The sequence below is a fragment of the Rhopilema esculentum genome, chromosome 6, assembly GCF_057945365.1.
Source record: "Rhopilema esculentum isolate cy_ngs chromosome 6, ASM5794536v1, whole genome shotgun sequence".
Taxonomy (NCBI): Eukaryota; Metazoa; Cnidaria; class Scyphozoa; order Rhizostomeae; family Rhizostomatidae; genus Rhopilema; species Rhopilema esculentum.
This window is the reverse complement of record NC_142820.1, coordinates 914,301-927,138: the sequence shown is the minus strand read 5'-3', so window position 1 is coordinate 927,138 and position 12,838 is coordinate 914,301. Positions and strand designations below refer to the sequence as shown.

At 36.4% G+C, this 12,838-nt stretch overlaps 1 protein-coding gene across 3 annotated transcripts in view; it reads right to left on the bottom strand.

The window, feature by feature from the left end:
* The window catches only part of LOC135685971 (uncharacterized), a 35,767-nt gene extending 23,041 nt beyond the window's left edge, over positions 1-12,726 (bottom strand). For 2 of the 3 annotated variants that reach the window (XR_010516045.2, XM_065202094.2), the window contains exons 1-4: positions 9,428-12,726; positions 6,944-7,141; positions 3,258-3,433; positions 2,334-2,458 (exon numbers count right to left, since the gene is read on the bottom strand). Coding sequence is in view for 2 of the 3 variants with exons in the window: in XM_065202094.2 (XP_065058166.2) it covers positions 2,334-2,458; positions 3,258-3,433; positions 6,944-7,141; positions 9,428-10,318 (1,390 nt within the window). In the remaining variant the exon portion in view is untranslated. Of the gene's footprint in view, positions 1-1,739; positions 2,459-3,257; positions 3,434-6,943; positions 7,142-9,427 lie in introns of those variants that run through there. The other variant, XM_065202093.2, reaches the window with a different exon arrangement.
* Positions 12,727-12,838: the final 112 nt, after the last annotated feature.

Genomic DNA, 12,838 nt, shown 5'->3' with positions numbered 1-12,838 from the left:
TTCCGCTCAAAAACCGATATCGAATTCAGTTGCATAATTGAGTAGGTAAAAGTGATGAACTGGCAAGCTTGACAAGGGCAATGTACAAGAAAAGGGTAGAGACATCGGGGACAGTATATCTAAGTAAAGGCCCTTTAAGCTTGAGGGGAGACTTTTCGTCTCGTTGATTTTACGAACAAACCAAAATCCTTGTCAACATAAACTATAAATATCACTGGTATAAGAAAATCACACATAAAAGCATAACCGATAGTAAAATAACAGTTAAAGACTTCGAATCCCAGAGTAAACATTCCTTTCGAAAGAAGTTAATAGAAACGGTTTAACATAGTAATCCAGCAGCATTTTTTTCGAGTTCCCCAAAATCATACTGTTCTGGCATGGGCGTTACGTCATTGAGTGCAGTCATAGCTTCCAAAAATTTAAAATAATAGGGAAATTGACAAGAACGCAAGAGAACGAAATCGCCAACACAGTATCAGAATAGCAAGGGGGAGAGGGTGGTAGAGACTGTGTAGAGACAGGTGGAAATTTTACCTATTTTCTAATCTTCAAAAATGCTAGAAAAGAGAAAAATAGTCTAGAAAACAAACTAAAAGCTTTGAAAAATTTAAAATGGATGATTTTTGCATAATTATATAGCATGAATGGGTCATCGATAAACAAAAGAGGCATTTGCATTGATGTTGCTACGGTTACATTATCAAAGAAACAATGAAACTTTAAATCGTGTGGGAACTGTAATTTTGTACCTATCAAACATTTAGAGGTCCTTTAGCAGTTGAGAAAGTTCAATTTTCACCATAAAGAGTACATATAATATACAGAATAACAACAGGACTGAAGAAGAAAGTGTCGTACCCAAAGAAATTTTTAAATTCATAAAAAATCTATGTGAAATCAAATGATGACAACGACCAGATGAGTGAATAAATTTTAGTGACACACAAAGAAACTCGACCAGTGAGGTGCAGTTAGCAATCCTCTCCAAGAAACCATATTGAGAGAATTTTCCCCGTCCTTGAAAGACTGTTTTATTCGACTGATTTGAGACTGTCGGGTAATCCAAATTCAACAGTACTCGCATACAGAAATTCCGAAAATCCTCAAAATGCCCCCTTCCCCTAGTATGAGCTCTACCCTTTGGATAAGCCCCTTCTCTAAAAGTAAAAATTTCTAATAGGCCTAGTATGTCAGTTGTGCGCATGATTAATTACACATTTAGCGGCGAAGAAAAATGCTAGATTAAACGAGACATCGACGAAGAGGCCTCCGAAGACAGTGAATATACAGCCAACTCGTGTATTACTTGAAGTTTCACTAATTTGAACAAAATTCTCAGAATTAGCTGTAACGATGTTTCGGGCTAAAATTTATTTTCGTGTTTTGATTTTTACTTTGGTTGATATTTAAAAAAGTGATATTAAGTTAGGAAGAGTATAAGTAAAATTGAAAAAGAAATAAATTAGAAAATTGTGAAGAAGGCCAAAAAATGTGCTATGGCCACTTGGTTGGGGAAGAATTTTGCAAGGGCTAATGTGAGGATTTACGGCAATATGAATCATCACTAAGATTTATCTTTCTGTCATTGATTTCAACTTAGTTTTAATACAATTGCAAAAAACATTGATGGAAAGCAAGATCTAAGAAACATTGAGAGAAAGTATCTAAGATACAACTGAATTCTATAAGTTGAACGGAACAATTAGTTCCCAAGGCAAATTATCAACAGTCTGCAATCAATTGTAAATGGTTTAATATCTATCTTCTCAATATTAGCACATAAATAATATTCATATTTACACCATACAAGGTATTTACAGACGAAAACACTATCACAATAATGTTAATACAATTACCAATTAAAATTATTAAATTAATGTACCTATTCCATACCACGACTAGTACAAAAAGATTGACCTAACAAGCCAGTGCTGGAAAACGGTCAACAGAAATTGTCCCATCGATGCAAAGTTCGATGGATTCTATTACGATAATTAACTTACTCTAAAATATTAAAACCCTAATATGGAATTTTATATACAACACAACATCACGTGTACCAGTCAGTTAGTTCATTTCGCCATCACCACTGACAGTTGGCAGCACAATGACTGGCTCAACATCAGTTAAAAGAATTTTACTAGTGTCGTTCTTATGTCGTTTCTGGTGCTTTCTAAGCGAGCTAGGGTCTGTATACGACTTATCGCAACCTTCGAATTTACAACGATAAGGTTTCTTTTCTAAATGTGTTCTGGTGTGCTTAAATCGATCACTTGAATTTGCATAACTTTTATTACAGCCCTCGTAAGGACAAGTATAAGGTCGCTCACCAGTATGTGATCTGGTGTGGATCTTCAGATTATCAAGTCTTGCAAAGCTCTTGTGGCAACCCTCAACCATACAGACATGGGGCTTTTCACCCGTGTGACTTCTTAGGTGAGTTAGCATTTTATACCTGAAACAAATAAATTCACATTAAAGGAAAACCTTTACACATGTCAAAGATACAAAAATTGTCTTTTTATGTTAAGGTTTTTGTAATTTTTCTTCTCCGGGAAGTTGTAAGTAACCTATTTCTTTGCGATGATAGCAATTTCACCATAGGTAATTTCATTTTCAGGAAATCACCCACGGCCATGGTAAGCAAAGATTGCCATTTTCCCATTCTTTTCTCATTTGAACCTGGGCTCAAGAAGCACTAAGCTTAATCACATATTACGTTTAAAATACCGAAGCATAGTTTGAAAAATGACCAAAGAAGGGCAGGATGAATAGTCTAGAGTTATTTGTGCTTATACATAAAATTATCTTTAGTCAATTGTGCTTTTCTAGAATATTCACTGTTCAAAGTTGACTTCCATATCCAAAACGTGTGATCACAATTTTATATTTTAGTCATATTCATATTTGAGTTCATGCAAGTAAAAGCTAGATGAATATTAAGCTATGAAAGAGATGGAAAGAGAATGCAGGTTCCTTACAAACTGCGGTCAACGAGGAAAAGACAGTCAAACTGCTGAGTTTTATAGAATATACGATGGCGCACAATAAATTGCATGATTTCTTGCCAATGACGAGTTCACCTTCCAAAAACACCACATGGCCTAATGGTATTTAATCATAGAATGAAGTTAAAGCTTTTTCCTTTTTGGTCTTAGAAATACAGCGTATCATAAGTATTTGATTAGTTTAAGGGCTTCCTGACTTCAATACACCCGCCTACCTTGACATAAAATGAGAACACGCCCGCCTACCTTGCGTCAAATATCTTGCCGTCTCTAGCACAGCCTCTCCATAAACATTTGTATTCTTGTGGTCCAATAGGCTTTGCATGTTGAGTTGTGACATGAGCGACTAGATCCTCTTTTGATAAGAAGTGAGTATTGCATCCATCCCAATAGCAACTGAAGAGTTGCGGTACAGTTAACACCTATGAGAAATATGAGAGCACATTCAACACCTATGAGGGAAACTTTTAAGCACTAAGTGAAATATCTTACCATATCTTAAATGACTAAATCTGGATTTCCAGATCAAATGATTGGGCAGACAATACTCTTAAGGCAAATCCACTATTTAATATCCTGGCAATAGATAAAATTCTCAATCTCTGTACCTCAGTGGTGTGGTCGTAAATTTTTTGGAAGTATACCGCAAAAGTAAAAAAAAAACAGTGTTCCATTAGTTCTTTTCAGAAAAATATCATATTTTTGCTTTTTGTTGAAATTTCTATCCACTCAGTGATCTTCTTTGTCCATTATCTTGCTTCCACTTGGGTAAAATGGTTTGCCCATTGGCCACTCATATTTCTCTGAGTTTTCCACAATTTCAAAACTTTTGGTGCGTGCTTTTAAACCTAAGCCTTTGGTGCGGCAGTCTTACTCGTATTAAAACCAGATGTTATTGCAAGTAGTATGACTCCATCAATTACTCTTATCTTCAAATTTAAGCATTTATTCTTCCCCATGAATCCTGCAGCTCTTTTTTCAATTTTCCTATTTGTTTCGTTTATCATTGGCTGATTTAGGTAGCCATATTTATTTACTTCGTCTATGATCTGGCTCTCTTTTTGACCAATGAACAATATCAATATCGATACCGCCTATAATCACAAACACCTTCGAATTACGCATGTCCAGTTTACATGAGAAAATGTCCCAAATGCATTCGCGAACTCTTCATACGACTTCCATCACTTTCATACTCACTGGAACCTTGGTTGAGGCAAATAATGTAAGCCTAACCAATTTATTTGCTATATTGTCTAAACAAAAAATAGCTTGGTTTTTCGTACTATCTAGAATGGTACTGATGCAAGAAGCAAAACGCCATTGTGTGCTTGGGTAGGTAGCATAATGCCGCAACTCAAACATCTTAGGTAGAATCACGGCACAGCGTTATGCCGCATTACCCTACCATTACACCATTGCTTCGCCCTAAAACTGTTTAGGCCCATGAATGACTGTCACTGTCAAGCAGGGAAAATTTCTCATTTAACAGATTGCAGTTTAATTTAATCCATTTCTTCTGTAGTTCTGATGGGAAAATGCAGTTAATTTTGTAAATCATTGGTTCTACTTACAATGTCAAAAAATCCTAGAGAGATTCTTTCTAAATAAATCATCATAACAAATTTGATAAGGGGATATTGCCTTTGATGCCAGCATGATTTCTGTCGCTGTTGGAGAAACTTAAAGCAGCAAGTGGCAATTAATTTGAGCATCGGTTCAGTTTGGAAACGTGACCCAATAAAAAAAATCAAACAATACCAAGCTATTTTTTGACATTTTCATAACTTGCGAAATTTTGTTGCTACAATTTTGATGCTGCCAACTCAAGGGTGTTGCATAGTTCTTACTCAATTCTTAGAGAGTATTGCTACAAAAAAGAATGGCAGAAAACAGATCCGAAGGTCAGGGACAGCAATGCCATGGAGGGAGGCTCAAGGGCTCAGCCCCATAAGGTTAAAATTCATTGAGATTCATGGGGCTTCACCCCCTCAACAAGGGACCATATGTTTGGTTGGATAAATTCTGTGTTGGCATAGATTCACTGTGAATGAGCAATTTCTTATCAACCTATTAGAGTTGGTGAACACTTTCAATGAATTCTGGTATATTGAAAACAGACAAAAATTCTGGTATATTGCAAACAGAACAGCCCCCTCCTAACTAAGAACTATGCAACAACAAAATATCCTGGTCTTGGGTTTTGAGTCTCTTCTGTGGCCATGTCTTTCCTATAAGGAGTAGCATCCCTTCCATGACCTCCCCCTAGGGCACACTGACTAGAAATTGCACTGCTTATATAAAAAAAATCTAAGAACAAATTAGGAACAATCCAGCCTCAAAATTGTGAAAAAATTTGAAACAGCCAGCCTGAACTTCAACTTACTTTAAAAAAAGGTGCAGAGAGAAGAAGGAGTTTTGGTTCAGAGAAACAACCATGAAACAATAAGCAAAGCTTCTTAGCACCCCTAAACTAACTTAAAAGCTATGTAGCAACAAATAAAATAATACCAGGGGCAGCTGGAAGGATTAGCAAAATATGTATTCAAAACTTCTGGGAGTATGCCCTTTGAGCCACAACTATTCATTTTTAGGGAACACTTTTACATGAGAGTTAAAGAATTTGTGCTATAAATATTGTTAATAGAACTTTCAAAAGCAAATGGCAAACTCCTGGGTTATGCCTTCTATATTTTGGCCTGCTTCAGACAACATAAAGAGCTTTTCAGCAATCCCAAAGAACTTTGCTAACCCATGATAAACACAATTGCATCCTATGACTCTAACCGTTTGTTTTCTGGATTTTTTATAGCTTGTCTTCATTGCTTGTTTTCTCACGATGTTTGGTTAATTGATAACTCTCCCTAAATTGAAAAGCAGTCGGTATGTAAGAAACTTCTTCTCAAAATGCATCTCTGCCCAGTCATTTTTCTGACGTCTAAAGGCCTGGTATAAAAAAAAGTAGCAAAAGCCGACAATAAAACTCAAGTTTATGGCAAAGTGACCAGCACCCCCAAGGTATTGATATTTCATTTCGAATACCAGGGGAACCAACAGCCCTGTCGCCCCGCTAGCAATTTTGTTACCCAGATAAATAAATTTAAATAGAAGTTGATTTGTCATAAGTGTGTGCTACTCCCATTGTCTCCTTGACCTGCACATACTCAGGAAAAATTCCTACAAGCTGCCTTTTCTGTCTTCATATTTAATCAAAGGGAAAGTCGCCTATCACTTCCAAAACAGAGACCCTGTTCATGGTTCAGACAATTTCCCTGACAAATTCTTAGAGAAACCAGATCTGCAACACCCCAGTAATACAGTCTGTCATGCACACAATGCATATTCTATTCAGAAATATATGTAAGATGTCTTTGAATAAGATGTAAGAGGTTTGCTAAAGGTATTCAGAATGAGAAAATAATACCCTCGCTAATGTGTTGGCTTGTTTCGAGGTGGTAATACAATAAACTCTGACGTCAGACCAACCCATGGAAACAAAGCGAAGGTATTCAAAATCTGAGTTGAATACCAGGACCACAGCACTGCAGCTTCAACAAAGAACAACAGACTCAGGATTTCAACAAATATTGCTGTCTGTTCCTATTGTCTAATTTGCAAAATGTCACTTGTTAATTCTGTTTCTTTATCAATTTCATTGATTGTCTTCACATTTATAAATCTGTTGTACTTTTTCATAGAAAAATAAAAGATACGTATGGATACCTTGAATACCCCTCTCCACCACCCCTGAATAAGACTAATTTTTCACTGCAGTGGTATGAATGGCTCTCATAGGAGAGTCAGAGCACATGCCTGGTAGACCATATATAGTGCAATCATGTGGCTCTTGCTGAATCCCCTGCTTTTTACAGGCTTTTTCTTTTGGTTATTCATAATTTAATGACAAGTTAATCATCATTCAAGCATGATACCTGTTGGGCAGATATAACAGTTGCAGGGACTTGACAAGTTGCATTCTGTAGGGAACATGTGCTATACAGCTCAACTTGAAAAAATGTTGGTTGATTCTCTGTCAATGATGCTGACAAGTTGCTGATTTCTGTAGGAACAGCAGAGAATTCATAATGTCCTAAGTCAATCTGTTTATCACCAGCTACTGCCATATTGTTCTAAAATTGAAAAGAAATATTCATCATTAAATCATATAAAAACTGAAACTTTTTGTGACTAAAGTCTAGACTTTTGTGGTATAAAAACAAAATTCTTTAATGCGAAAAATAAAAGTTATTTTTTCAGGTTATTTCCTAATGAAAGTGAAATGTAGCAAGGTGGTCTGTGGTCTAATGAGCCTGCAAGAATCCAATTCAGAATGTGATGACATAAAAAGTCTTTTCAAAGTTCTTCTAAAAAAGAGTTGTAAGGTTTATACCCTAAACCCTACAGTCTCAACAATGAGTAGGAATCCTGGCCCATTTTCCCTTAAAATGCTTAGTGAATTTCTAAATAAGCCTAATGAAATCAAGCAACAGAGTCACCAGTTCTTAATCTTAAGCCCAACATTGAATGATCAGTTTTTCTGCTGACTAACCACTATGTTTCATTGTTTGGATTTGGGGTTGAATAAGTAAGCAGAAAGGCTGTTGTGGTAAATATAAGAATATTAAATAACATATCTGAACAGTATCGCAAGGAAGTGTTACCAATCCATGGTAGTTTCAAATAAACTGGCCACTTTTTCGGACCAAACTTTTGAACAGCCGAAAAACTAAACGAAAAAGCCGCCATTGTGTAGACAGAAGGAGTTCGTTTTCTTACTTGGACTCCATTGGTAATTTTTCTTTAGGCTCCCGGCACTGATTGGTCAACTATACCGGTCTTGTGCTTGCGTTTTTCTGATTGGCCTATTTCTATCCACAACTGGGTATATATTTTCCATCATGTTCTTTCGAAACCTTATTCTGACGTTTTATGCTCTGAGGAGTGTCAGACGAAAAAGCTTTTAGTATGTCGTAAAATGTTTGCTTTTTTCAAAGCCATTTTCAAATTCTGTACCGCAAAAAAACTGTTCACAAAAGTAAGAATATTAAATAACATATCTAAACAGTTTTCTCAAATTGATAAAAATGGTACAGTTTTACATTTTACTTTTGAATGTAGTCTGAAATCAACAAGACATGCAATATGTTGCAATTGAATGAATATGTCAATGAAAGGCCTGGTTTTAGAGAGTAAAGCCTAGCGCACACTAGCGTTTATTTGTTGCCAGCAATGGAAATTTTGTCGCTGTCGAGTAATTGTTTTCCCCCGCACACTTGCAATCTTTTCTGCCTTGGCCAATGATTTTTGGTCTCCACCTCATAATGAGCCTCAATAAAAAAGGCCAAAAATTAACAAACAAATATTTTATAACCCATGCATGTGCCTGGACATCCTCAAAAATTATGGGTTGGGAAAATTTAGACAAAACCAATAAAAAATACTTGGATTAACTAACCAGGCCACATTTAATGGGAAAAAAATTTGGCCCAAAATTGTAGATTTAGCTTGGCCTAAATTAAGCTACTTATTTTATTTTCTTCTCTTTTGTATGTACTGTAGAGAACCCAACATATGGGTATTATGCACAATTTTTCTGTTATCTGTTTAACTGTTAGTTGCTAGTAGATAATAAAACCATAGGAGATTTTTCGTTTTATGGGCAACCCATATTGCTAAAAGGATATATCAGTGGAAGTGCAAATTTGTTAGTGCAATGAGAGAGAAATATTTTTCGTGTTTATTCAAATAAGTTTATAAATAATTAAGAGCAGTAGTACCCGCCCGTGGCACCAAGAATATCACAAAGTTTAGCCACGGCAGCAGCTTTTGTCGTCCTATCGTCATATTGACGAGAAGATATGGCATACAGGCAGGGTATCTTGTGCCACAAATTGACTGACAAATCCTCTTTATGCGCTGTCCAAGAGAACGAATATGTTTCTTTGACCTCCATCTTGTCAACTTTCTTAAAAATCAACAACACTTTCCATGTTCCTTGAAAACACTTTATGATTGGCTGATCAACAAGAATTTGTTTCTGCACCCCGCACACTTGCAATTTCAGTTTTTTGTCACTGGTGACAAAAACAAAAGTCTAGCATGCTAGATATTTGTTTCTGTTGCTGTCAACAAAAATCCTGTGATGTTTTTCTCTGCAGACTAGCAATTTTAGCTGCCAGCAACAAAAATCACCATCGCTGGTACAAAAATTGCTACTGTGCGCTAGGCTTAAGAAACAAATGTAGCCAAGTTAAAAATAATTCACAATAATCTCAACAAGCTTGTAGTTGAAAAACAATTTGTATAAGATGAATCCTAATCTTCACTTGGATTAAGTGCTATAATGGAGCTAAATGACAGAATCCTTTTGCAAAAAATTCACTGTGAATGACAAAATTTAGATATCAGTGCCTCACCAAGTTTGAAGAGAGACCAATGTTATTTGCATCTTGAGTAAGAACAACAATAGAATCACCAGTATTCAGAAACTGAAGATTTGACCCAACTGATGGATTTTGGTCATCCTCTGTACTCAAATCATCTGGTGCTCCCTCACCATTCAATGGTTCCCTTTCTTCAATGGATCCATTAGGCAACTCAATTTCTCCATCCTTACCCATGAACTTGACATCAAGGGCCACCTTGTTATTATCCTTTATCCCTTCATCAATATCAATAGGTGCTTCTGTATCCTTTTTTATGAAACAACTTCCATCTTCACAATCAATTTCAGTATCAGGTTTACCTTCATCAGGCTTTTCCTGAAATTTTGGGCCACCTTCACATTCAAAATCAAGACAATCTTTTGGTGAATTTTCGTTGTTACTGTCTACCGTACTGTTATGACAAGTCTGCATAGATTTACTTTCATCATTGTCTATTTGCAAGCAATTTTCGGTTCTTTTAATTAGAGCAAGGTCGCCACATAGAGCCACAGATGGGCTGAGACTAGAAGTTAGAGATGAACGATGTTGCGTTTCATCGCCGTTCATTTTCGAGCTTGTAATTGACACTGCTAGGTTACCTGAATTCGAAATCGCACAGTTATCTCCTGTATGATATCCTGCAACGTTTATCGACCCCAGAAGAAAATCCTTCCTTTTCTTAGTTGTCTTAGCAGACTGCATATTGTCGTTTAGGCCATTTGACGGCTCGACGTAGTCGATTGTTGTTGAGGCTCTCGGGCAGTTGTGCATACCTGTAGAATCATCGTGTACAGCCTGTTCGTACTCATGGTTTTCATAGTCCAAAATGATGTTACTATCAAAAACCTTATCTTGTGAAAGCATATTATAGCGCTTTTCCATTTTCAGGTAGATCTTTTAGGTCCCGCATTCTTCCATTTTGTCGGCACAAATCAAAGGCATGAACAGATGTTTCCAATACGAGATCGTCTCGTTTTGAAGTTTGAAGGAACTCGCGAAACTTTTCAGCATAAAATTGTCAGTTACAAAGTTTATCTTGCATACATACATTGTCAATAATTATCACAGTGCCGTCCGAACGAAATTCATGTTTAGGGGGGGGGGGCTGCCCATTGTATTCCTTCTCATTCCGTACACTGTTACAAAGGAAACATACTACAGGTTGACAATTATTGGGGGGCTCTAGCCCCCCCAGCCCCCCGGTACCGACGAGCCTGTATTGTTATACTACACTTTAACTACAGTGCAACTAAGTATATATAAAATAACTCACGGCCCTTTTCAACTCGACTTGTGGCAGAGAGGAGCAGAGAGACAACGACTTCTTTCGTCAGCACTTTGAACAAACAGCAAGATGCTTCTCCCAAAAAGCCTTCCTCTTAAAACTACTAAAGTGTATTTATAGATACAAGCATTTTACAAGTATTAATAACAACCAATCAGCTGAAAACACGTAAGACCTAAAACCAAAAGAAGCATAGATGATTAACAGTGAAGTTATCCGGAAATAAAGTGTTTGCCAAATATCTATTTTATAGCCTACAATAGTCCGAGTTCAAAATGTCAAAGTTCAAAAACTAACATCGTTCGATTTGGTGTACAACAGTATCACACGTTTTATTAGGCTACAAATTGTGAGCAACCCAGATACTCTGATGAAGCCCTATATGCTGGGGCGAATTATTAGTGCTTGAAAATGGCTTTGAAAAAAACATACATTTTAGAAAATGCTGAACCTTTTCGTCTGTCACTCTTCAGAGTATAAAACGTCAGAACATAGATCAAAACAATACGCTAGGAAATGTGCCCAATTGTGGATCTAAATAGGCCAATCAGAAACGTGAGCACATGACTGTTGAGGTTGCCCAATTATTGGAGCTTGCCTATTAAAAATGTTACCAATGGAGTCCTAAGGTTAAAGCGAACTCCTTCTGTCTACAAATTTTTTTTAATGTTTATGTAGATAGATTCCAAAACTGCTAGATGGGACGACGATCGGGCTTAACCAATAATCCGAAACATGTCGCCATTATAGTTTTTTGCATAATCTGGGTTTTCCAGTAAATGCTGCCTGGTTGCAGAATCGCCTGTTATAGTATGTTGTTATAATTATTTATGCAATTCAATTCGTTTTGACATTCTATTTGACTACAGTGGATTCTCGTCGTAATGTCGCTTTGTTCCTTTAAGATTCTCAGAATCCCACGGACAGAACATCCAGCGTTTAAGCATACCCTACAAGTTTTAACCCAGATACTGTCCCCAGAGTTATTTGGTACAACGAATAGCGCAAGACTTAAATATAGGAGCGTAAGTTTAGGGATAGGGGATTGAAACATTTTAACGAAAAGGAAAATGCAATGTTTCCTTAGAAAATCTAAAAGTTTGTTTATGGTTCTGTAATCCCTTGTGTTCTGCTAAGAGAGGGTGTACGTAGGGTTCTACTTAAAAATGCTGCATTAACGTAAAAGCTATATAAAGCCCCCAGATGGTTATTTATTTTTGTCAGTCCTAAAGGGGCTTATTAGAGAGGGGGGGGCTTATTAATAATTCAATGTAAAATAGTTATAAAAATGCCCTTGTGCTTTTTTTGTTATGAAAATCACCCGTCAAGAGACCCACTCCATGCACACTTTTGCTTGACATCAGGGGCTCAAGAGGGGGGCTTAAAAGAGAGTGGGGCTTAATAGAGTTTCTACGGCATGTGAAAAATAGGGCCTCGTAAAGGAAAACTTTATTCTTAATCATGCAAAAGCAAAGCTCAAAGCAATTAAAATATATTGATAAGGTAATTACAAATGCAAGACGATAGAAAAGTTTAAACAAGTATATTATTTCTTTGTAAAGACCAGAAATGAATCGCCCAGAAAAACAAAATGCAATGAGATCAGCTTTTTACAGATCTTATCGATATGAGCATCAAACTGATTTTATCGATATGAGCATCTTCATCTATCTGAACACCAAGCGAAGTAAAATTTTCTCTATTTTAATTGCAAATTCTTTGTCAATTTCTAACTCAATTATACTTAGAACAAAATTCTCGAGGAACTTCCAGTCTAAATTGTGGAAATACTTTGCAAGAAGAAAAACAGCACTTCTAAGTGACAGAGTGTATTCACTTCAAAGTATTCCGGATCAGCAATCCTATTGAAAAATTCAAGAATTTCTATTGGCTTTCAGGTATTTCTCAAAATCAGTAATTTGTTTTTTGAATAATAACGTACCCAGTTTTGCATTTAATACATGGCTTCACAACCTCACTGCTTTGTAACATTTCATTAAGCATTTTTTCAGCAACGGGATTACTTTATCGAGCTTTTTTAATCAAAATCAGTCTTTGCAGTTTAAGAACTGATTCAAATCCTTTTGTCAAATCGGTTCAGAACTGGCAGGTATCAA